This window comes from Vicugna pacos, chromosome 2, assembly GCF_048564905.1.
Source record: "Vicugna pacos chromosome 2, VicPac4, whole genome shotgun sequence".
Lineage (NCBI taxonomy): Eukaryota > Metazoa > Chordata > Mammalia > Artiodactyla > Camelidae > Vicugna > Vicugna pacos.
In genome coordinates, this window is record NC_132988.1 from 22,380,566 (window position 1) to 22,406,968 (window position 26,403).

Consider the following 26,403-nt stretch of genomic DNA (forward strand, 5'->3'; position numbering starts at 1 on the left):
CCTTGAAGTGATTGCTATGAGATGTCAAGTTCCACTCAAAGAAAGAATCAGTCATAACACTGCACTTCTTGGCTACACTTAGCATAGGGCATAGGGCATAGGGCATAGGGCTCGGCTTAGGGCATAGCAGCAGGAGAAAAGAGTAGGGGGAAAGGCAGCGTTTCTGTTGCTGACAAGACCATGAGACCATCAAGGGAAGCTGAAGGGACTCAACGTTTTGGTTCCGGAGAGCCAGAAAAGAAAGTGCATTCCCGTTTGGTGCAGCCACTATGGAAAACAGTGTGGAGATTCCTCAAAAGACTAGGAATAGACTTACCATATGACCCAGGGATCCCACTCCTGGGCTTGTATCCAGAAGGAACCCTACTTCAGGATGACACCTGCACCCCAATGTTCACAGCAGCACTATTTACAATAGCCAAAACATGGAAACAGCCTAAATGTCCATCAACAGGTGACTGGATAAAGAAGAGGTGGTACATTTATACAATGGAATACTACTCAGCCATAAAAACCAACAACATAATGCCATTTGCAGCAACATGGATGTTCCTGGAGAATGTCATTCTAAGTGAAGTAAGCCAGAAAGAGAAAGAAAAATACCATATGAGATCGCTTATATGTGGAATGTAAAAAACAAAAACAAACAAACAAAAACAAAGCATAAATACAGGACAGAAATAGACTCACAGACAGAGAATACAGACTTGTGGTTGCCATGGGGGTGGAGGGCAGGAAGGGATAGACTAGGATTTCAAAATTGTAGAATAGATAAACAAGATTACACTGTATAGCACAGGGAAATATACACAAAATGTTATGATAACTCACAGAGAAAAAAATGTAACAATGAGTGTGTATATGTCCATGAATGACTGAAAAATTGTGCTGAACACTGGAATTTGACACAACATTGTAAAATGATTATAAATCAATAAAAAATATTAAAAAAAAAAGAAAAGAAAAGAAAAGAAAGCGCATTCCCTCTCAGGGATCTGCAGAGCTCAGGGGAGCCTTCCCTGAAAAAGACGGTAGGTAGCCAAGCAGGTTTGGAATGAACTGGTTATCCCAGGGGTTCCTGCCCTAACCACCTTAGATAAAGTCGAAATGGCTTTATTAGCAATGAATCTACTCTGCTCTGGTCAAGTTTATCCTAAACCTTAGAACTTAAGGCAAAAACTAGGCTAGTGCTATGGAATATCCAAGAAGAAATTCAGGGAAGGGAGTAGGACCATTTCCATTTATCTCTGAGAGAGAATCCAGAATACCTATACTGTGCCCTTAAAGGTATTTTATGGCTCCAAATCCCCCAACCCCACCCCAATTATTGGCTATTATTCTTTAACCCCTTTCTGTTCTGCCATGATTAATCAAACAAAATAAACAAGACACTTCTAACAAGGAAACTGGCTTTGTATACTTATAAACAACTTAATTGAAATTATTTGGAAATGGTGTCAACTTTAGTCCTAGGACAAGAGGAGTCCAGATACAGAAAAGCCAGGAGAGAGCAGTAACTTGAAAGAAAATCAAATTTGTGAAAACTACGTGAAGTAACAAGAACCAGCAATGGCCCAAGAATGTAGCCTGCTGCAAGCCCAAAGCTCCCCCGCAGGAAGTTCTCAGCTCATGAACGACAAAGTAGGAAGATGCAGAATTTCCTCCTATAATTTTATAAATAGTATGGTATCTCCCAAACTTCAAACATTATTATATTACTGTCAAAATTTTAGCCTCTCCATCCACCTCTTACTATTTTTCTATAAATCAACAACTTTTTACTCAAATAAGTGAGGACAAGTGTAATTGTTCCCACTTGTGGTAGTGATGTAAGAGTGCCACTTTCCAAATAAAAGATAAGCATAAAAATTCCATGAAGGGCACAAAAGAAACCTCAACAAATTTAAGAGGATAGAAATTATTTCAAGCATCTTCTCTGACCACAATGGCATGAAACTAGAAATCAATCATAGAAAAGCAAGTGAGAAAAAAAATGACAGCATGGAAACTAAAAAACATGCAACTAAAAAACCAATGGGTCAATGATGAAATCAAAGAAGAAATTAAAAAATAGCTTGAGACAAACAACAATGAAAACACAACCACACAAAATCTATGGGATGCATCAAAAGCAGTCCTAAGAGGGAAGTTCACAGAGATAAGGCCTTCCTTAAAAAACAAGAACAATCTCAAATAAACAACCTAAACTACCACCTAAAAGAATTAGAAAAAGAAGGGCAAGCAAAACCGAAAGTCAGCAGAAGGATCAGGGAGGAAATAGAGATTAAAAAATAGGGAAAAAAAAATCAACCAAAACAAGAGCTGGTTTTTTGAAAGAATAACCAAAATTGACAAACCTATGGCCAGGCTCACAAAGAAGAAAAAAGAGAGGACACAAATAAAATAAGAAATGAAACTGGAGAAATTACAACCAACTCCACAAAAATACAAAAAATAAGAGAATACTATGAACAACTATGTGGCAATAAATTGAACAACCTAGAAGAAATGGACAAGTTTCTAGAAATATATGGTCCACAAAAACTGAATAAAGAATAAATAAATCATTTGAACACACCAATCACTAGAAGTGAAATAGAAGCAGCAATAAAAAAAAACCTCCCTGCAAACAAAAGTCCAGGACCAGATGGCTTCACTGGGGAATTATATTAAATATACAAAAAAGAACTCAAACCAATCCTTCTCAAACTCTTCCAAAAGATTTAAGAGGGGGGAATACTCCCAAACTTATTCTATGAAGCCACCATCACCCTGATACCAAACCCAGACAAAGACACGACCAAAAAAGAAAACCAAAGGCCAATATTGTTGATGAAGACAGATGCAAATATCCTCAACAAAATATTAGCAAACAGAATCCAACGACACATAAAAAAGATTATACATTATGATCAAGTTGGGTTCATCCCAGGAACATAAGGATAGCTCAACATATGCAAATTAATCAATGTGATATCCCACTTCAACGAGAAAAGACAAAAATCACATGATCATCTCAATAGACGCAGAAAAAGCATTTGATAAAATTCCACACCCATTTATGATAAAAACTCTAACCAAAGTGGGTATGGAGGGAACAAATCTCAACGTAATATAAGCTATTTATGACAAACTTACAGCAGCATAATATCAGAAAAGGCAAAGCTGAAACCCTTCCCACTAAAATCTGGAACAAGACAAGGATATCTGCTCTTACCACTTCTACTCAACATAGTCTTGGAAGGCCTAGCCACAGCAATCAGGCAAGAAAAAGAGATAAAAGGGATTCAAATTGGAAGAGAAGAGGTAAAATTGTCATTATATGTAGATGACATGATACTATATATAGAAAACCGTAAAGGCTCCACACAAAAATTAAGAGAGGTGATAAAAGAATTCGGTAAGGTAGCATGATACAAGATTAACATACAGAAATCAGTTGGATTTCTTTATACTAACAATGAAGTATCCAAAAAGGAAAGTATAAAGAAACAATCCCTTTTAAAATTGCATCCAAAACAATAAAATACTTAGGAATAAATCTGACCAAAGAAGACAAGACATATATGTGGAGAACTACAAAACACTGACTAAGGAAATTAAAGATTACTTAGAGAAATTGAAAGATATCACCTGCTCTTGGCTTGGAAGAATTAATATTGTTAAAATGGCCATACTTCCCAAAGCAGTCTACAGATCTAACACAATCCCTATCAAATTACCTAGGACATTATTCACAGAACTAGAACAAATAATCCTAAAATTTATATGGAATTATGAAAGACCCAGAATTGTCAAAGCAATATTGAAGAAAAAGAACAAAGCTAGAGGAATAACCCTCCCAGACTTCAGACAATACTACAGAGCTACAGAAATCAAAACAGCATGGTATTGGCACAAAAACAGATATAATGGATCAATGGAACAGAATAAACAGCCCAGAAATAAACCCATAAGCTTTTGGCCAATTAATCTTTGACAAAGGAGGCAAGAACATGCAATGGAGTAAAGACAGCAAGTGGTGATGGGATAACTGGACAGCTGTACATTAATCAATGAAGTTAGAACAGTCCCTCACACCATACACAAAAATAAATTTAAAATAGCTTAAAGACTTAAACATAAGACAAGACACTATAAATCTTAGAAGAAAACAAAGGCAAAACATTCTCTGACATAAATCTTAGCAATGTTCTCCTATGGTAGTCTACCCAGGCAACAGAAATAAAAGCAAAAATTAACAAATGGGATCTAATTAAACTTATAAGCTTTTGCACAGCAAAGGAAACCACAAGCAAAACAAAATGACAACCTACAGAATAGGAGAAAATAGTTGCAAAAGATGAGACTGACAAGGGCTTAATTTCCAGAATATACAAACAACTCAAACAACATACTAACAACAACAACAACAAAAATCCCAAACAATCCAATCCAAAAATGGGCAGAAGACTTAAACAAACAATTCTCCAATAAAGACATACAAATGGCCAACAGGCCCATGAAAAAAGGCTCAATATCGCTAATTACCAGAGAAATACAAATCAAAATTATAATGAGGTATCACGTCACACCAGTCAGAATGTCCATCAATCAAAAGTCTACAAACAATAAATGCTGGAGAGGGTGTGGATAAAAAGGAACTCTCCTACACTATTAATGGGAATGTAGTTTGGTGCAGTCATTACGGAAAACAATGTGGAGACCCCTCAAAAGCCAAAAATAGACTTACCATATTATCCAGCAATCCCACTCCTGGGTATATATCCAGAGGGAACCTTAATTCAAAAAGATACACACACCCCAATGTTCATAGCAGCACCATTTACAATGGCCAATACATGGAAACAGCCTAAATGTCCATCAAAAGATGACTGGATAAAGATGTTGTGAACACCCATTTATGATAAAAAACTTTCACCAAAGTGGGTATAGAGGGAACATATCTCAACATCATAAAAGCTATATATGACAAACCTACAGCCAGCATAGTACTCAATGGTGAAAAACTCAAAAGCTTCCCACTAAAATCTGGGACAAGACAAGGCTGCCCACTATCATCACTCCTATTCAACATAGTCTTGGAAGTCCTAGCCACAGCAGTCAGGCAAGAGAGAGAAATAAAAGGGATCTAAATTGGGAAAGAAGAGGTAAAAGTGTCACTATATGCCGATGACATGTTACTATATATAGAAAACCCTAAAAGGTCCACACAAAAACTACTAGAGCTGATCGAAGAATTCAGCAAGGTAGCAGGTTACAAGATTAACGTTCAAAAATCAGTTGCATTTCTTCACACTAACAATGAATCAACAGAAAAAGAAAGTAAAGAAACAATCCCCTTTAAAATAGCACCCAAAGTAATAAAATACCTAGGAATAACTCTAACCAAGGAGGTGATAGAATTATACACAGAAAACTATAAACCATTGATGAAGGAAATTAAAGACGACTTTATAAAATGGAAAGATATCCCATGCTCCTGGATTGGAAGAATCAATATTGTTAAAACGTGCCCAAGGCAATCTACAGATTTAATACAATCCCTATCAAATTACCCAGGACATATTTCACAGAACTAGAACAAATCATAGTAAAATTTATATGGAACCACAAAAGACCTAGAATTGCCAAAGCATTACTGGAGAGAAAGAAAGAGGCTGGAGGAATAACTCTCCCAGACTTCAGACAATACTATAGAGCCACAGTCATCAAGACAGCATGGTATTGGTACAAAAACAGACATATAGACCAATGGAACAGAACAGAGAGCCCAGAAATGAACCCAGAAACTTTTGGTCAACTAATCTTCGACAAAGGAGGCAAGAATATACAGTGGAATAAAGACAGTCTCTTCAGCAAATGGTGTTGGGAAAACTTGACAGCAGCATGTAAAGCAATGAAGCTAGAACACTCCCTTACACCATACACAAAAATAAACTCAAAATGGATCAAAGACTTAAACATAAGACAAGACAAAATAAACCTAGAAGAAAATATAGGCAAAACATTATCTGACATACATCTCAAAAATGTTCTCCTAGAACAGTCTACTCAAGCAATAGAAATAAAAGCAAGAATAAACAAATGGGACCTAATGAAACTTATAAGCTTCTGCACGGCAAAGGAAACCAGAAGTAAAACAAAAAGACAACCTACAGAATGGGAGAAAATTTTTGCAAATGAAACTGACAAAGGCTTGATCTCCATAATATATAAGCAGCTCATACAACTTAGTAAGACACAACCAAAAAACTCAATCCAAAAATGGGCAAAAGACCTAAACAAGCAATTCTCCAAGGAAGACATACAAATGATCAATAGACACATGAAAAAATGCTCAATATCACTAATTATCAGAGAAATGCAAATCAAAACTACAGTGAGGTACCACCTCACACCAGTCAGAATGGCCAACATTCAAAAATCCACAAATGACAAATGCTGGAGAGGCTGTGGAGAAAGGGGAACCCTCCTACACTGCTGGTAGGAATGCAGTTTGGTGCAGCCACTGTAGAAAACAGTATGGAGATTCCTCAAAAGACTAGGAATAGACTTACCGTATGACCCAGGAATCCCGCTCCTTAGCATATATCTAGAAGGAACCCTACTTCAGGATGACATCTGCACCCCAATGTTCACAGCAGCACTATTTACAATAGCCAAGACATGGAAACAGCCTAAATTTCCATCAATGGATGACTGGGTAAAGAAGCTGTGGTATATTTATACAATGGAATACTAGTCAGCCATAAAAACAACAACATAACACCATTTGCAGCAACATGGACACTCCTGGAGAATGTCATTCTAAGTGAAGTAAGCCAGAAAGAGAAAGAAAAATACCATATGAGATTGCTCATATGTGGAATCCAAAAGCAAAACAAAACATAATACAAAACAGAAACAGACTCATAGACATAGAATACAAACTTGTGGTTGCCAAGGGGGTGGGGGATGGGAAGGGACAGACTGGGATTTCAAAATGTAGAACAGATAAACAAGATTATACTGTATAGCACAGGGAAATATATACAAGATTTTGTGGTAGCTCATAGCAAAAAAAAAATGTGACAATAAATATATATATGTTCATGTATAACTGAAAAATTGTGCTTTACATTGGAATTTGACACAACATTGTAAAATGACTACAACTCAATTAAAAAATGTTTAAAAAAAAGATTTGTGGTATATTTATACAATGGAATACTACTCAGCTGTAAAAAAAATACTAAAATAATGCAATTTGCAGAAACATGGATGGAACTGGAGATTGTCATTCTAAGTGAAGTAAGCCAGAAAGAGAAAGAAAAATACCATACCATATTACTTACATGTGGACTCTAAAATATATATTTTATATATAGTTTTTTACAAAACAGAAACAGACTCACAGACACAGAAAACAAACTTACGGTTACCAGCTGGGAAGGGGGTGGGAATGGATAAATTGGGAGTTCAAGATTTGCAGATACTAACACATATATATAAAAAATTGATAAACAAGTTCATACTGTACTATATTCAATATCTTGCAGTAACTTATAGTGAAAAGGAATATGAAAACGAGTATGTGTATGTTCATGTATGACTGAGGCATTATGCTGTACGCCAGAAGTTGACACAACATTGTAAACAGACTATACTTCAATAAATAAATAAATCCTCAAAATTCCATAAAAACAAAAAACTGTCAGATTCTCATTAGATGCTACTGATGACTGAAGGCTCTGAGCAGGAGATCCTTCTTCTGCCAAGTGAGGGAAATGGGGTCCAAGAGGTGTCAAGAATACATCATGAGGACTTCCAGCTAAACGTAGCAAAATAAATCCATGTTTATTTCTTCTCCCTCCCGAAGCTTCACTAAAATGCCAATAAAGGAATAAAAAATAGACACAAAGTTTTCAAGAACAAGGGAAATGGGAGCAGACACAGCAGTGGAAGAGAGATGGTAACAAAGTTCTTAAGGAAAGCCAGCACATGGGGAACAGTAGCTGAGTTGACAGAGTGCAGAAAGCTAAACCAAAGTGCCTGCAGGAGGAAGAACAAACCAAGACTGAGACAGTCCTTATCCCAGAACCCAAGAGGCTCAGGAAGCAGGGGCCCAGGCTCCTTGGAGACCAATGCCTGATACGAAGAGTTGCTGAAAGACAGTATAAGGAGGGCTTTGGCTCCACTCCAACCCTGAGGCCCATCCCTACTCCTCCATCATAGGAAATGGGGGGATTATTGTTTGGAGAAACTGAACCAGAGAATCTCTGAGAGCTCCAGGACCAGTGGAGGGTGGGGGTAAAATTCTGTACTGAACAAATCCACATACTGCACAGTGGAAGAATCTTCCTTCCTTCACCCACCGCACTGTCAGACTACTGTAAGTCAGGCCTATGATACCTACCCTTCTCCATCACCACTCACTCTCTCCTCCCTCGTAGGGGGGGTAAGGGCGTTTTCTAGAGAAATGGTCCCAGAAAGATGACCTACAGATACTGATGTTTGGGGTCCCCCCAGAAGACAGCTGCCTCCTAATCCATCACCCTTGTATGAAGCTGCCCACCCAGTAAGCCCTGCCCACCACATGGAGCTCCCAGTTCACTCCCTAGTGTCTCTTTCTTAAATTGCACAGACAGTCAATCAAGAATGACCTGACATTTGAGTAAGGCTTCCAGAATCTCTTTTGCTCAGATCTCCTTGCTGGACCTTTGTTTTCTTGGTCTCATGAGGCTAGAGGGCCCCAGGTTCAGTCCTTGGTCCTCTCCTTGTCTTTACCTACACCCACTCCCTTAAAGATTTCATCCAGTCTCATGGCTTTAAATCATCTCCATGTGCCAATGACTTACGAATTTATATTTTCAACTCAGATCTCTCTGCTAAAATGCAGATTAGTATACACAACTGTCTACTCTCTCTCTCTCTGCCTGGCTGTGTAAGCCAAAATGTGTTAGAAAGTTTATGATGCAGTAACAAATGATCCAAATTGCTTAGCAGAGCATAATGTTTAAAGCTTCTCCTTAGCTGTACCATAAGTCATATCTCCTGATCTTCCCCCCCCAAACTGCTCCTCCTGCAGCCTTCTCTGACTCAGTTAATCACAATTCCATCCTTCAAAATGCTCAGGCCAAAAATCTGGAAGTTGTTCTTAAATCTTCTCACCCTCCATATTTATTATTTCAGGGAATCCTGTTGGCTCTACCCTCAAAATATACCCAGAATCTGCCACATTTCATCATCTGTACTGCTACTTTCCTGGTTCAAGTCACTATCATCCCTTGCCTGAGTTTTTGCAGAAGCTTCCTCACTGAATTTTCTGCTTCTACCAATGCCTACAGACTATTCTCAGCAAAACAGATACAGTGAGCCATTTAAAATATAAGATCATGTTATTCCTCTGCTTAAAATCCTGTAATGAATTTCCATTTCTGTCAGAGAAAAAGCCAGAGTCCTCACAATGGCCTTCAAGGCCCTGCCTGATCTGACCATCCATTACGTTTCTGACTGTCCCTCCCATCACTCTGCTGGCTTCCTCTCCCCGCCACACTAACTTCTTGAGAACCCACAAGGCTATTTCTTCTGTCTCAAGAGCAACTGTCCTACATGTCCACATAGCTAACTGCTTCAAATTTTTGCTCAAGTGCCACCTTCTCAGTGGAGCCCACACTGACTACCACATTCAAATTGCAAGCCACCCCACATCCCCTCAAACGCTTTCCTTTTTCTGGTATTTCTTAACACTTACTCTCCCCTTACATAGTGTATTATTTTCTTATGGTATTATCTGCTTTTTGTTCATTGCCTGTCTTCCCTGGCTATAAGGTAAACTTGAAGAGGGCAAGGATCTTTGTTGAGTCATCCACTACTATATCCCAAGCTACCAGAACAATGCCTAATATGTAGAGGTACTCAGAAAATATTTAATGGGTGAATAATAAATAAAAATTAAAGACAGGGCCAAAGGAAGTCAGAATGGCCATCAGTAAAAAGTCCACAAATGATAAATGCTGGAGACAGTGTGGAGAAAAGGGAATGCTCTTACACTGCTGGTGGGAATGTAGTTTGGTGCAGCCATATGGAAAACACTATGGAGATTCCTCAAAAAACTAAAAACAGATTTACCATATGATCCAGCAATTCCACTCCTAGGCATACACCTCGAGGGAACTAATTTGAAAAGATACATGCACCCCAATGTTCATACCAGTGCTATATACAAAAGCCAAGACATGGAAACAACCTAAATGTCCATCAACAGATGATTGGATAAAGAAGTTGTGGTATATATATGCAAAGGAATACTACTTAGTGACAAAAAAGTATAAAATAATGCCATTTGCAGCAACATGAATGGACCTGGAGATCATCATTCTAAGTGAAGTCAGCTAGAAAGAGAAAGAAAAATATCATATGACATCACCCATTTGTGAAACCTGAAAAAAAAAAGGAAGAATAAAGAAAGAAAGAAGACACTAATAAACTTATCTACAAAAAAAAAAACCAGACTTGCAGACATAGTAAACAATCTTATGGTTATTGGGGAAGGAGGTGGGATGGGATCAATTTGGGAGTTTGAGATTTGCAAATGTTAACCACTATATATAGAAAGATAAACAAATTTCTTCTGTACAGCACATGGAACTATATTCAATATCTTGTAATAACCTTTAATGAAAGAATATGAAAACAAATGTGTGTGTGTATGTGTATATATATATACACACACATGCAAGACTGGTACATTATGCTGTACACCAGAAGTTGACACATTGTAACTGACTATACTTCAACTTAAAACAATTTTAAAAATTAAAAAAAAAAAAAGACAGGGCCAAAGGAGAAAAATAAGAAACCTGGAAGAAACAAGAGATGATAAAGATTGTTTTTAAAACAGTATCATTGGGGGAAGTGAAATTAACTCAGTGGTAGAGTGCGTGCTTGGCATGCCTGAAGTCTTAGGTACAATAACCAGTACCTCCATTAAAAAAATATATATAGATATATAGATATATATAGATAAATATATATATAGAATTAAATCCTCAGATATAAGAGAATAAATTGCACCCATGAAACAGAAAAGGAATGCTATAACAGCAGCAGCAACAAGAACTAAAGAACAAAGGATTAAAAATTCTTAGGAATTAAAATTCACATCTGAAATTTTTTTTAAAAAATCAGTAAGAGGTTAGAGGTTCGAGAAATCCCAGAGAGAACAAAAGTCCAAGAAGATGAAAAACTCAAGATAAAAGAAATCTAAAGGATCAATCCAGAAGGTCAACTTAACTAATATATATTTTAAGAATGAAGTAACAGAGAAAATAAGGAGACAAAATTTAGGGGTAAACATATTTTAAAATATTCTAGAAAAGAAGGATATGAGTTTTCAGACTTTGAGAAAGCCACCTCTAGGGTTCAGCATGGCAAAGAAAAATACCTCTGAGCAAACACCACCATAACATCTCAGGACACTTGGATCAGGGGAAGATCCCAAAGCTTCTACGGTTTCCAAGCAAAGGATCAGGAATCAGAATAGAACACCTCAACAATATCAGTGGAAATTAGATAATAATGAACCAATGTTTTCAAAATTCTGAGGGTACGGATTTTTACTGTAGAAATGCCTAACCAAGCCATGAATCAACTGTGAGGCAGAATTAAGACATACTCAGAAATTCCAAAACCTGACATTCCCCTTCTCTCAGAAAGTGTCTGGAGGGTGTACTCCATCAAAACAAAGAAAAACCAACAAACAGGATGATATGAGATCCAGGAAACAGGAGATCCAAATCAGTAGAGTATAACGGAACTTCCTAAGATGTTAACAGGAAGTCCCAGGATGACAACTGTGTAAGACCTAAAGAGCAATCTCCAGATTGCAGCATAAAGAAACTAACCAACCAAATAAACAAAGAGGCAATTATTAACCCCAGGTAAAACAAAAAAATATACAAGAAGGAAATTTAATCACAGTATACCACTTGATTCAGCTTTGAACATTATTTAATCACAATAACATAAACATTGGCTTTGGATTTAACTCAACATAGTGATATAACTTTACTGTAAGGATGAGGTGAAGAAAAAGAAACAGAGGAGTATGAAATTCTTCCATAAAAGGAAGTAAATTGATAATGTCTAAAATTTGTGAATCAATAAATAGCGGTGAACTCAATAGTATTTAGAAATACAGAAATAAATACCAAAAGTAGTAGTCAAAAGGAATGTCACGGGTTATCTCTGGGGATGGATTGGGGGTCAGGAGAATTATTTGTTGTTATAAGGCTTGTAATCTCACTTTATTTTCAGACTACATACATGGATTACCCTAATAAAAATAAATATTAATTCTGGGGTGTGGGACATATTGGCACCAAACCAATACTTTCCACTTAATATAACCATAAAGATTCAAAGATACTGGAAATGAATTTCTCATCATGGGGTCCAAAATTATTTAAAATAATATCTTTTTTTTCATTTTTCAGTTTTATTAGAAGAATTGTTACAGTCTGACTGCAGATATACAATATATTGCATATAAATACATATATACAATATACTGCACATATTTTTAAATTTACATGTATGTACTGTTCAATGTTTCTAAGAACGTTTATAGCTTTAGCTTTTTAAACTTACATAGTTATCAAAGGAATAAAGCCAACCACAAAATAAGAATTAATTCAAAAACATACATACACTGTGCTATTAACAGCAACATTATTTATAATTGCCAATATATGGAAGCATCCTAAGTGCACCTCAATAGATGAATGGATAAAGAAGATGCAGCATATGTAAGTAATGGAATACAACTCATCCATAAGAAAGAAGGATATTTTGCCATTTGCAGCCCTTCATTCACTTTTTTTTTTCACTTCAAAAACCAGAATTTTGTACCTGACATAAACATTTCCATTGCATCAAAGACAACAAAATACCTAGAAATAAACTTAACCAAGGAGGTTACCTGTGACTATGAAAACTGTTAAAACATTGATGAAGAAAACTGAAGATGATACAAAGAATGGAAAGATATTTTGTGCTCCTGGATTGGAAGAATCAACATCATCAAAATGGCCGTACTGCCCAAAGCAATCTACAGATCCAATGCAACCCCTGCCAAAATACTCATGACATTTTTCACAGAACCAGAACAAACAATTCCAAAATGTATATGGAACCATAAAAGACCCCGAACTGCCAAAGTAATCTTTTGTAGGTCTTTTTTTTTCTCTTTCTTCTTTTTGTTTAAAACCATATCTTGAACATAATGTTTCAGTCAAGTAAGATGAATAAGCTCTAGAGATGAATAAGCTGTAAAACACTGCACCTCTAGTCAACAGTCATGTATTACACACTCAGAATTTAGTTAACAGGGTAGAGCTCATGTCACATGTTCTTACCACATAAAAAATATATTTAAACATGTCTATGCACCTTTTAAAATTATCTCTTGTACTGTCAGTGGTATTCATACTTTCAAGCCTAGGGAATAGTGTGTGCCATTCTCCTTAGAGCAATTAGATGAGCAAGATACCAATGTCGTCAGCTCAAGGGCCACAACAGACCCAAGCTGATTCAAGACATTAAAAAGCCTGAATAATTTCATAATCATTAAAGAAGTCAAATCTCATAGTTTAAACTTTTTCACAAGAAAAACATCAAATCTAGATCATTTTACAGGCAAATTCTAACAACTCTGAAGGAACACACTCTTCCAATCTTATTAGAATTCTCTGAGAAAATAATTCTCTAATTCATTCTGTGAGACTAGTATAATCTTGATATCAAAGTGAGCAAGGACTATAAAAACAAAGGAAAATTATAGTCCAACGTCATTCATGAACAAAGATGAAAAATCCCAAAGTATTAACGAAAGAACTAAGCAATGTATAAATGTTGATATGTGCAATGTTTTTAAAAGCACTTGGTTTGGGAGATTAAATACAAAGGAAGCCTAGCATCTTGCAGCAGGCAAATTTATACTGGAACATTCTGTGTGGATTTGAAAAGGCAAGGAGCACAGGGTGATCAAAAACACTACGAACACATTAGGAATAGCAGATACAAACTACTATATGCAAAATAGATAAACAACAAGGTCCTACTGTATAGCACAGGGAACTACATTCAATATCTTGTAATCTATAATGAAAAAGAATGTGTGTATATATATATATATGTATAACTGAATCACTATGCTGTACACCAGAAATAACACATAAATCAACAATACTTCAAAAAAAACCCCACTATCAATACAAATACATACGAAATAGAAAGCTTTCTCATTTTTTCGGGTTTCTGATTTTAGGAAATGGTTCATGGGCAGAGGATGATACTGACCTATCTCTGTTTTGAAGTTGAGAGGAAGAGATAAAGCTTTCAGATGGAAAGCTGATAGCATAACAAATCCAACGTAAGGTTACTGAACTCTCAGGGGGCCCCCTCCAGGCTCTTTTACCAAACTGCCATGTTTAGAGACATAGAGCAGCCACCTCTAAGATCCCAGCTTTATGTGTAAATGTACCCTCTGAATTTGTAATATAGGTGGGTAGAAACTTCCATGTACTGACTACTTCAAGCCTCAAGGATCACGATAAGGGTCTTGGCCGTGAAGAGTGGTTTGTTTTATCAGCATACCTTCTCTGCACATCTTTCCCCTAATTAGGAATTGTGTGTATGTAGCAGGTACATATCCCTGAAGGGAGAAGCATTACTCACTGTGCACGAAATATTCTCTCAAATTCCGGTGACCCAGAGACTGCCGGGGGTATAACTTTGTATTTTGATCTTGCCTTTCCTACCTGCAAAGCAAAATAACCTGCAAGTAAAGAGGAATGAACATTAAAAATATGGCCCATCATTATTCATTAGTAAAATGCAAATTTAAACCACAGCTAGATAACACTACATACCTATTGAAATGTCTAAATTTGGTCGGGGAGGATTAGGTTTTTTTACTTTATTATTTTAATGGAGGTACTGGAGATTGAATCCAGGACCTTGCGCATGCTAAGCGCGCACTCTACCACGGAGCTATACCCTCCCCCTAAAATGTTTAAATTTAAAAAGACATCACACCAACTGAAAAAGGTGAGGATACAAGAACAACTGGAGTTCTCATGCTCTACTGGTGGGAATGTAAAACAGTACAAACACTTTGGAAAACCATTTGGGAGGAATCTGTTAGTTAGACATACACTGACTATATGATTCAGTCATTCCACAACTAGATATTTTCCTAAGAGAAATGAAATCATATGCCTATACAAATACTTGCACACAAATGTTCACAGCAGCTTTATCTGTAGTAGGCAAAAATTAGGAACAACTCTCTGATGGTTCATTTTATGTGTCAACTAGGCTAGCATTTGGTCAAACACCAGTCTAGATGTTGTGAAGGTATTTTTTAGATGTGATAAACATTTACATCAGCAGAGTCTGAGTAAAGCAGATTACCCTCCATGCTGTGGATGGGTCCCACCCACTCAGTTAAAGGCCTTAAAAAAGAGTCTAAGTTCCCCCAAAGAGAAAAGGATTTTACCTCCCTTTGGACCCAAGACTGTAGTATCGACTGTTGGAATTTCCAACTTTCCAACCTGCCCTGTAAATTTCAGACTTGCCAGCCCCAACTATTACATGAGCTAATTTCTTAAAACAGATGTAAAAAAACAAAACAAAAAAAAAAAACAAAACAGGTGTGTGTGTGTACCCTATTGGTTCAATTCCTCTGGAAAACCCTAACACAAATGTCTATTAACAAGTGAGTAGATAAACACTTTGTGGCGTATCCATACAACAGGATACTACTCGATAGTGAAAAAGAATGAACTACTAATAAACAAAACAACATGGATGAATCTCAGGATAACTATGCTGAATGAAAAAGGCAAGATTCAAAAAAAAGCACTATGCTACAAGTTTATATAAAATTATGAGAAGTGCAAATGAATCTATAGTGACAAAAGAAGATCAATAGTTGCCTAGAGATGAGGAGGGCTAGAGGGGAGGGTCACAAGAAAACCTGGGGATGATGGCTTCCTGCATAACTCAGGTTCCCTATTACAAAATGACTTTCCTCTCCTCTGTTCACTGCGTGGAAACTACCTTAGATTATCAAATCCCGATGCCTGGAATCACCTGCCTCTGATCGTTACTTCCGTGACCCTCCTTCACTTTCAGGCCCACAATTCATCCTTTATCAGTAGTTTTCCCCTCCTGTCCTTATCTCCCTCTTTTTACCCCATAGTTAACTTCTGAGGCCTGTTATTTCCCTTCAGATTATTTCTTCCAGTTTCAGTTTCTTACTGGTTCTCTCCAACTTAGTACCTCAATATCCACTTCCTGCTTGCTAATATTTTTAAAATAATTTCCTTTTCCACACCAAGTTTGCAGCTTCAGTCTCCCATTGTGTGACAGTATTAGAGGTCATGTGTTTCCTCCTGAAACAGGATCCTCTCTCCCCTTCAACTAGAAGTCAGTAAATACTGGAACCTGGTTGAGTAAGGCTCTCATAGCTGGCCACTTCCCTTCCCCTGACTTCCCCTCTGCAACAAATAAATGGTTGGTCTAGATTTAGAAGCTACAGCTGAACATCTAAAGTGTGTAAACACTGAGGACAGGCATCATTCTCATTCAAACTGTAGTTGCATCCCCGAAGTCTGAGAGAGTAGAAAGAAGATAATAAAACTGTGAGACTGGGCTCTGACGGTTTCCAACACTGGGCTGTCTTTTCAAGGCAGCATAAATCTGGAGAGGCCAATGGCTCATGGGCCCCGCTGGAGCCAAAAGGAGATCTACCTATGGAGGGGAAAACTGGGGCTTGGCCATTCTGAACCCTACCTGTTATCACTGCTTCTAACTCCACAGCCTTAGAGAAAACACCAGGCAAGGCTTCTTGTTTCACGTATAAAATGAAAACAATGAAATATGTGTGCCCCTAAATTTATACATTGGCAATGGTGCCCAAACCTGGAGCTTCCAATGAAGCCGAGTATGTGAGAGCTTTGCCATGCGGTCTTTCCCCAGTTGTTCCCTGCACCTGGCCTGCCCCTGTCTGGAGCAGCAGCAAATGTGAGGATCGAGCTTCAGTAAATGGAAGGCCCAGCTCACCCGCAGCCCCAGGAGGAGGACTCCGTCGGGCTGGCTCTGAGGTCAGGGGCCTCAGAGCGACCGTGGTTATCGCTGGGGCCGCCTGATGAGGGTGGAAAGGCTACTTCGCCGCTTTTTCTGGAGAGCTTCCATTTTATTTCCCATCCTATGAGTTGATTAAAAACTACTTGAGAATAAGCTCCTTTGGCTTTGCCTGTCTTTCCTCTTCCCGTGCTTTCTCCAGGAGCACACGTGTGCTGGGGAAGTGAATCAGGGCCCCGTCTCCTACCCTCCCAGCTGCAGCTGGGCTTCTTCACCATGTGGCTGCCTCTCAATCCAGCAGAAGCTTCTCTCTGTGGGGAAGCAGCCAAGGACCAGAACTGGTCATGCTGAGCACCAACCCTGGGCACTAGGCCCACCACAGTGGGCACGTCTTCCCCAGTGTCCTGTTTAATCCTCTTTGAAGACTTCTGCTAAAGCAGCGAGTTCTGGTTCTAAATGTCAACTAAACAATTGTCTCCCTCCCCCCTCTCTCTGCCTCACTCCACCATTATTAAACATTCCCTGTCCACCACCAACCACCATTGGCCCAGTCTCCTCCTCCCACCCAAGTACTAACCAGGCCCGACCCTCTTTAGCTTCCGAGATCAGATGAGATCGGACATGTTCAGGTGGTATGGCCATACACCCAGCTGCCTGACCTGGCCACAGTTCACACTGTCCCCTGCACCCACCAGCAAACAGAGCGTCTCTGCAGAGATGGCAGAGGGTGTGTCAGCCTTGGGGCATCCGTGGACCTGCCCCCGTGCTCTCTGCACACTCGGGTGGGCAGTGCCTACATGTAGGTCTCTGTGAACCAGGGGCTCAGTACACGGCACTTCAGAAAACTAGGTGCTGCTTCAGTTGGCAATAAGCATCCTCCTTGGTGAATCAAACCACAAAATGTGTCTTAAGTATAACATTTTCGTAAATTCACAAACTGGCTAACAGATCTGCCATCGAGTATGCGTGCAGGACTTTAATCCTAAACCATGTGCCTTCATCACTCTACCCTGTTTCCTGGTACAAGCACACTGGGGAAAATAAATAAATACATGTCCTTGGTAAGTCTTGCTCACCAGGGCTCAGTCCCTTTCCCCATTTTGCTTTTTAAGTAAGCATGTACCTACAATAATATGAATTGAGCAAATGTGACTCCAGTGGAGAAGAAGCCCTCTATTTAACCAGGCAATTGGGATATTGAATAATCCTAGTGGAAAAGCACTTTAAAACTTAGAATTAATTACTTAATTGGCAGCTCATATTTTTGCAGATTTTTTTTTACCTGATAATCATACCTGCCATAGGCAGCTTATTTTAGAAACACACATTAATTAAAAGGTTGGGGCTCAAGGTGAGGAGGGGGGGTATAGCTCAGTTTTGCTTAGCATGCAAAAGGTCCAAGGTTCAATCCCCAGTGCCTCCACTAAAATAAATAAAACAAGAAGTAAAATTAAGATTGCATTCAAGAAATCACAGCCATGGTTTATAAGCAGATACATTACGTCTGGAACACTCCTAATTAACATTTATAGCTCAACTCCCCCAGGTTAGCTAACTTCTATGCTCACTTGCACTGGGCTGTGGGTTGTAATCATAGGTGATGCAGAATCCCTGGGCTTGGAAGGCCCACGGCGTCCCCACTGGGAGAACTAATTCCTGGGATGTTCCAAAGCTCTGCCCGTCCCCAGGGAAGGAGACGCTGATGACCCTAAACACACTGTGCCCTGCAGAGGCCACGGGCCACCAGCAAGTGAGTATGAACCCCCCCAAACCCTCCCTCCCCACGCCCCTCCCCGTCCCCCAGCCCCCACCCCCAGCACACACGCTGCCTGGGGCTCTTACTTTGCTGACAAGCAGAGAGGACAGAGAGAGCAGCCAGCAAGATCGAATTCCCGGCCATTTTTCACGTGGAACGTTCTGGTTCACGGAACTATCTGCAGAAATCCAGGGGACGGTAACAGACTTGGCAAGGCTGACCTTCCTTGCAAGGCTAACAAAGCTGAGAAAGAAAAAAAAAAAAATGGAGACGCAAGCGGCTGAGTGACCTTTGCCCTGGAACCAGAACCAGGAAGGGAGGCGGGTCGAGCTGTCAGTGACAGAGCTGCACCTGGCCGGGGCTGGCTTCGTGATCTGGCTTCAAGTCTCCCTTATCTGAGCTCCGACCTGCGGAAATCAGCCCTCCAGCAGCAGCACCTGCAGTTAAACCATCTCCTCAGCCAATTCAAAACCAATTTCCTCTCCTTCACTTCTAATCCCTGGATCTCTTTGGTCCCCTCCCTGGCTCCAAGGCCAGGCTGAGACCTTTCTCACTTCCCATGGAAAAAAGAGAAAAGAAGGAAGAGTGTATTTAATCCTACTGAGATTTACATGCTAACTGAAACTGATTCTAACTTTATTCCCTAGTAGATGGCAGACCCAGGATTTGAACCCAAGTACCACGGATTCCACCTGAGCCCTCAGCCCTGTTCCATGCTGCCTCCACTGTTGTCTTGGCTCTCCCATGATCGTGGTGACCATAAATTTTTTTCATTGAGATGTGACTCACATATAGTATTAGTTTTATATGTACAACATGATTTGATATATGTACATATTGCAAAATAATCATAAGTTTAACATCCATCACCTCATATAATTTCAATTTTTTTCTTGTGCTGAGAACTTTTAAGATCTACTTTCTTAGCAACTTTCAAATAAACAATACATTATTGTTAGTCATCATTCTGTACGTAACATCCCTAGGATTTATTTATCTTATAACTGGAAGCTTGTACCAAAAATTAAAAAAACAAACTAGCATATGTTTTCTGAGAAGGAAGAGGGCCCTGGAGGAAAGAAGTAGGCCAATATTTTTTTATTGACCTCCAGTAGCAAACACAGAACACGTGATCTCCTCGCAGGTCCAGCGCCCCTCCTTTGCCAGAGCAATGCCCCACACCACCCAGGTGGAGCTGTCCTTCCACAGCTGGGAGCTGCTTCTGCAGAACCTATTCATCAGGCCCCTCCCCTCTGTCAACTTCATTGTTTTGCCCTTAAAAGATTCAGCTTCCCGCAAAACAAAATTGGGGTCCCCCAGCTCACTTAGAGGGAGCCCCAGCGCCCCTGGGAAAACCAGCGTGTCTCAGCCTCACACAAGACCCGACTGGGGCTCCCAGCCCAGACCCTTAAGGATGACACAGCCTTGGACAGGAGTTGAACCTAAGTTTGATAGGATGGGCTAATGAAGGCTGAAGGGAACTTTAAATGAAATAGGGCTGTTATGAGGATTGAACTAGTTCACATTTATAAAGCACTTCAAACAGCACCCAGCATCTAAAAATGTGTTCTGTGTGTTTGTTAAACAAACCCATAAAGTATCTAGAAAACTACTGCTAGCATATTATGTAATAATGTTAAAAAATATTTTTTAAAAGGTGAAAGTCATGCCTCTTGTACAAATATAAAATGAAACCATATTAAAGATTTGATTGAATTCTTTAACGATAACTAGTATGACATCTTAACCAGTTCAAAGCAGAATTCAAGGAACCACGCATATATGGTGTTAAAAACAAAATCCAACTGAGTTCATTTTAAACATCTTAATGGATCTATTCAGTGATTCACAATTTGGGTAGCATCCAATCCAGCAGACAGAAAGGACCTCTGAGGAGCTGTACAAAACGAAAGACTTTACAGGCAGAAGGGAGCAGAAACGAGGAAGTTACACTTGGCAAAAAGTGAACGGGTTATTGCAAGGTTATTTTCCTTTAGAGAATGGCAGGGGTCTATCAGGCAGGATACTTAACTGGTGCTGAGCAAGCAATTCCTGGTTTAAGATCCCGTCTCTGGGTGAGCAGAAACTGTAAGCTAAGTCAGGTTTGCTGACATGGGGCTTAGCCTTAGCAACTCCATTTAGGGCCTGTTGTATTGTTTTTAACAATAGGGAATCAGAGATTACTTTACAAATAGTTATAAACCAAGTCTGCTCCCAGTGCCCTGCTGGTCTCTTCACATTGTCTCTGCTTTTATTTGTTCTTGAAACCATTGGAGACTAAGACTCTGTAAGAAGACAGATGCTAGAAGCCCAGGACAGCCCCGAAATTTCTCATGTATTTGATTGAAAGGTTTTGACCTTCAGTACATGGCAGGATTCTAAACTGCAAGCCACTCGCCCTGAACCCACATCACCATCTACTAAAATAACTTCCCCAAATGACAGGCTTCCAGGAAGAGGTCTGGGTTGGGCCTGTGGACAGGCGAAGGCTCTCTGAGTAAGACAATGGCTCCAAGAAAGAGAAATAGCAGAAGGAAGAGGTGAGTCAGGGAATAGGGGTCCTGGCTGATGGCCACAACCTATGGGTGTTATCAGCTGCTGTTCTGAGAAGCTCAGGTACATCCATACTAGGGAACTAGTTAAAAACAACAACTCCAGAATGACCTTCTTTGGCTCCTGTTGATTTCCCTTCCTCCCGCTTTCTGGAAAATCCTGACATTCCCTACTGACTTCTCCCAGCTGACCCCAGTTGATCCCCATCCCTGGTCCTAAGAGATGGTTGATACAACAAAAAGTACCTCAAGTGCTTTGAAACCCCGTGCATTCATGTGTAATCTGCTTCCATAGGTCTTAAAAGTCAGTGGACAGAGAAAGACAAATATCATATGATATCCCTTATATGTGGAATCTAAAAAGCAATGGTACAAATGAACTTATTTACAAAATAGAGGGAGACTCACAGACATAGAAAACAAACTTAAATAAACAAGGTCCTACTGTATAGCACAGGAAACTATATTCAATACCTTATAGCCTATAATGAAAAAAATATGAAAAGCAATATATATATATATATAAACTGAATCACTATGCTGTCCAACAGAAATTAACAACATTGTAAATCGACTATGCAGAAAGAAGAAAGAAAGAAAGAAAGAAAGAAAGAAAGAAAGAAAGAAAGAAAGAAAGAAAGAAAGAGAAAGGCAGACAGACTTATGGTTACCAAAGGGGAAAGGGTTGGGGAGGGATAAATTAGGAATTTGGGATTAGCAGATACAAACTATTGTGTATGGAATGGATAAACAATAAGGTCCTATTGTTCAGCACAGGGAAATGCATTCAATATCTTGTAATAACCTATGATGAAAAAGAATATAAAAGAATATATGTATGTATAACTGAATCACAAGGCTGTACACCAAAAACTAATACAACATTGTAAATCAACTAAACTTCAATTAAATAAGAAAGAAAGTCGGTGTAGTTTCTGCCTCTAGGAAAGTATGAAACAGCCGAACTTTGGATCTTGAAATATTTATCACCTTCTGTGATGATAAAGCTTCCAGATGATCCCACGGTTGAAACACTGCCATAGCATTTAACAAACCAACAGGAACCAGAGCTTCTCTCTCCACCTCCCTTGGATGGGTGAAGGTGAAAAACATTTTCCCTGAAGGTAATATAATATGTACAGATCCCTCTAGTGTGGGTCCTATTCCTTACATTTTGGTAAGAAAAGAAAAACAAGAGAAGAAACAACACATTGAGAGTTGCAGTGTTTTTAAAGTTGTAAAGGTTTTAAAGTGTTTTTTAAAATATTTGTATTACCTACATAAACTCAAAGAAATCTACAAGGGTTTCTGGGAGTTTCGCTTATTAATCACTGTTACAAAAATTGTACTCTGGACAAGGCAAAACAGAGAGGCCACAGTGTGGTAATAGAAAAACAATCCCGAACCACGTGAAAGAGCTGTTGTCATGAAATGTAAACTCTAAATGTAACTATTTCTGAATAATTTTGCTAATAGATGAAAAGATATGATCTATTTAACTACAGAAATGTTCTCTCTCAGACCAACTGCATCCTCTCCCCACCACCCCCACCCCAGTTATCCCCTGGCCTCACCCTCATGTTCTATCCCTGTCTCTCCAAAAACTACAGCTCACTGTCCTGGTTTCCGCTGGCACTTCAGCAGCTATCTCTGCTGCCAACAGGCCTGTCACAGAGAGAGACAGGAAACCCACCGCATTCCCAAGGATGCCCAGAAACGGAGCGATCGCAATTATCAAGGACCATAATACACCTGACTGAAAACTAGACTGTATAAGGCTCTCCGTGTGCTTAGTGTTTATCGCGTTCTCTTGCTGTAAGTCCTGACCAACTGAAAATACCAGAACAACTCAGCAAGTGTTTAAACAAAACTCAGATAAACCAAACTTGAAATTGTACCTCAACCTACATGTTGCGAATCGAATATACTACAACCTACGTGTAGGGGATCGCAGAGGTCCTGCAGAATATTCTCTCCCCTTCAGAAGCTGGAGCACCTTGCTCTGTGACCCTGGGTGTGGAAAACCAAGCCAAAGAGGGCCAAGGCGTCTTCCCCCATCGGGGAGACCTTTGCCCTGGGACGGGCAGGGCCCAGAGCAGGGGACTACAGACCGGTTGCAGCAAGCCTCAGACAGAAGCTGCCTGTCATCCAACACCAGGAACGTCCCAAGCAGGCTCAAAGTCAGGGACTTAAAAGAGCAGAAAGGAAAGGAAAGATCAGTCCCCAGGGAAGTGTAGTGAGGGGAGCACAGGCTTCGAGCTGGTGATCAAGGCTTCATCCCTGTACTTGTGGGCAAGTTGCTAAACGTCCTTGGATGTGCTTTCTCAAAGGGAAATAATCATACAGGGTCCCTCTGATGACTTAACGAAATAATGTGAGGGAGGCAAACAGCACAGAGCCTGGCACGTGGCAGGAGGTCCACGAGGTCCCTCTGCTGCGCCACCCACCTCAGGCCTGGTGGACGCAGAGGAGACAAGATCTATTTGTGGAGAAGGACAAGGAAGTGGATGGTCGCACAACATCCTAATAGTTGCCCAGACTGCGAGGATTTCCCAGAAGAATGGAAACAGAGCACTTGAATGGCTTCCAAATGGCCTTGGACAGTAATAGAAGATCTGAACTTGAGTTGTCTTAAGTTTCCATAAGATTTGGGAGAGGCTAAAGTAAAGCAGAATCTGGCGAGGGGAATCAGAAATCCTCACTGACAACCCCCAGCACACACAGCCCTCCTCACACACACACACACACACACACACCCACTCCCAAACACTCCCACACACTAACACACACATATACTCACACACTCACATACACTCATATCCCAAAAGGGGATTTGTAAGCTGAATGGACCTTGAAACACATATTCTCACAGAAGTAATATTATAAATGGTATTATAAATGGTGGCCATGTTCTCAGGTGGCTGCATGTTCAATGAAATTTTAACTAATAAGTGATGTTTATGCCACATATTGGCACTTGAACCACCACAAAAGGAATTAACACTACTCTTTTGCCTGTCTCGTTTAACTATTACTCATTTTTTTAACTGAATAGCATTTGGAAGGAAGTGCTTTAAAACTGGGTTGTTGGAGTAAACTTCCTGCCCTGCCCCATGGAAGGAAGCCAGGCTCCCCATGGGCCACGCTCAGAGCTGGATTCATAAACTTGCTGAGGGGTGTAGCTCAGTGGAAGAACGTGTGCTTAGTTAGCATGCACGAGGTCCTGGGTTCAATCCCCAGTACCTCCATTAAAATAAATAAATAAGAAACCTAATTACCTCCCTCCCCACAAAAAAAAATTTAAAAATTAACTTACTAGGACCAGAGCAGCAAGAGGCAGGAGCTCCCTGAACTCTGAGGGCCGAGGCACCGTGGATAGGCCTCCGTCTGACGGGGGCTCTGATGTCTACCCCCACCACCAGCTTCCAGTTCCACACAACAGAAGGGGAGGAGCGAGCCAGGCCCTGGACAGAACTGTCTCAACTTACCTGCCTCACCAGCAATGAAGCACATGTTTTATTCCCATTTTTCAGATGGAGAAACTGAGACTCAGAGGTTAGTGACTTGCCCAAGATCAGTACAACCCAGTCCTAATGTTCCCAAAGCCCTTGCTCTCAACTTCTGCTGCACATTGGAATCACCTGGGGGTCATTAAAAATACTGGTGCTTAGCTCTCCCCCAACACAGCAACTCTGATTTACCTGGTCTCGGGTTCATCCTGGGCACCTGCATTTTTTAAAAGCTCCCCAGATGATTTTAGCGCTCAGCCAAGGTGGAAAACCCCTGCCTTAACAAGTGATTCTCAGTATGGTCCTCACCACGCACTGCCGTCACCTGAGGTGATGTAAACACGCAGATTTCCAGGCCTCATCCAGGATCCACTATTGAACATCAGTTTCATGTTGGTTAAGCAGCCACAGCCTCACACAGCTCACACAACACTGCTATGGGGTTGTGAGTTATTCTCATTTTACAGATAAGGACACTGAGACCCAGAGAACTTTGGGAACTGGTCTAATTACTCCATCTCACTGCCTCCCAAAGAGAAGAAAGATCACACACCCTCTCGGGGTGAGGGTGGGGGAAGGAAGGAACAAACTGGTGGAAGCCCAGGTGAGTGCCACTGGGGTCCAGGAAGGAGAAGGAACGGGTTCTGCAGCAGGAGGGAAAAGGTGAGGGTAGGAGGAATGGGGTGGAGGAGAAGGGGTGCCCCGAAATCCCAGCAGAGAGAAGTCTGGCTGGAGCCTGTGACAGCTAATTCCACACCAGGTCCAGTGGTACTCGCCCGCTAACTGGCTTTGATGTCCATCCAGACGTGGCCGTTCTCACATTAGAATCACCAAGGGCCTTTTTGAAATAAATACCAATGTAACTGAGAAATCTCTTGGATTTTGTGATACCAGCAGGGCCAACTACTGCCACTGAGAACTTGCTGAGATGTCTGTGCACCCAAAGAGGAGAGCTTACCTCGTATGAACTAAAACGTGGCATTTTCTCGGGCTTGTCCTTAAGGTTTAACGTTAGTTTGTCTCTCGTGCGTTGCCCAGTGCCTTCATTAGGCATCCTCTGTAGGCAGGAAAGAAATCTAGCACAAAGAGGGTGCAGCGTGATTGGGCCACTTAAGGAAAAAGGAGGCACCATGGCTTTCCCTCCTGTCTCTCTGGGCTTGTTAGGGCAAAAGGAAAGGGCAGCTCTTCCCACTCTTGATAAGACACAAAATGTCACAGAATACAAACAGTTAAAAGCAGCTCGTGCTTTGACATGTGGCGCTACACCCACAACGGGGGCTGACGCTAAACCACTGTAATTACACCGCAGCCCCACCTGGCATAACCTGACTCACAAGACACCCATCTATCAGATCGCACGCAGGCCCAGCCAGGCCCTGCAGAAGAAGAAACGTGACAAAACAAAACAGGAAAACCCTAGTGTAATGTCAGCACGGGCTTCAGGGCCTGGGAC

The 26,403-nt window shown here is 40.3% G+C and overlaps 1 protein-coding gene across 1 annotated transcript in view; it reads right to left on the reverse strand.

Annotated features, from left to right (window-relative positions):
* The window catches only part of MGST2 (microsomal glutathione S-transferase 2), a 39,670-nt gene extending 13,683 nt beyond the window's left edge, over window positions 1-25,987 (reverse strand). Inside the window, exons 1-3 of the mRNA XM_072937377.1 lie at window positions 25,909-25,987; window positions 18,976-19,132; window positions 14,722-14,821 (exon numbers count right to left, since the gene is read on the reverse strand). Of these exons, the coding sequence (XP_072793478.1) occupies window positions 14,722-14,821; window positions 18,976-19,033 (158 nt within the window). The 5' untranslated portion in view covers window positions 19,034-19,132; window positions 25,909-25,987. The remainder of the gene's footprint in view (window positions 1-14,721; window positions 14,822-18,975; window positions 19,133-25,908) is intronic.
* Between the last annotated feature and the right edge of the window lie 416 nt (window positions 25,988-26,403).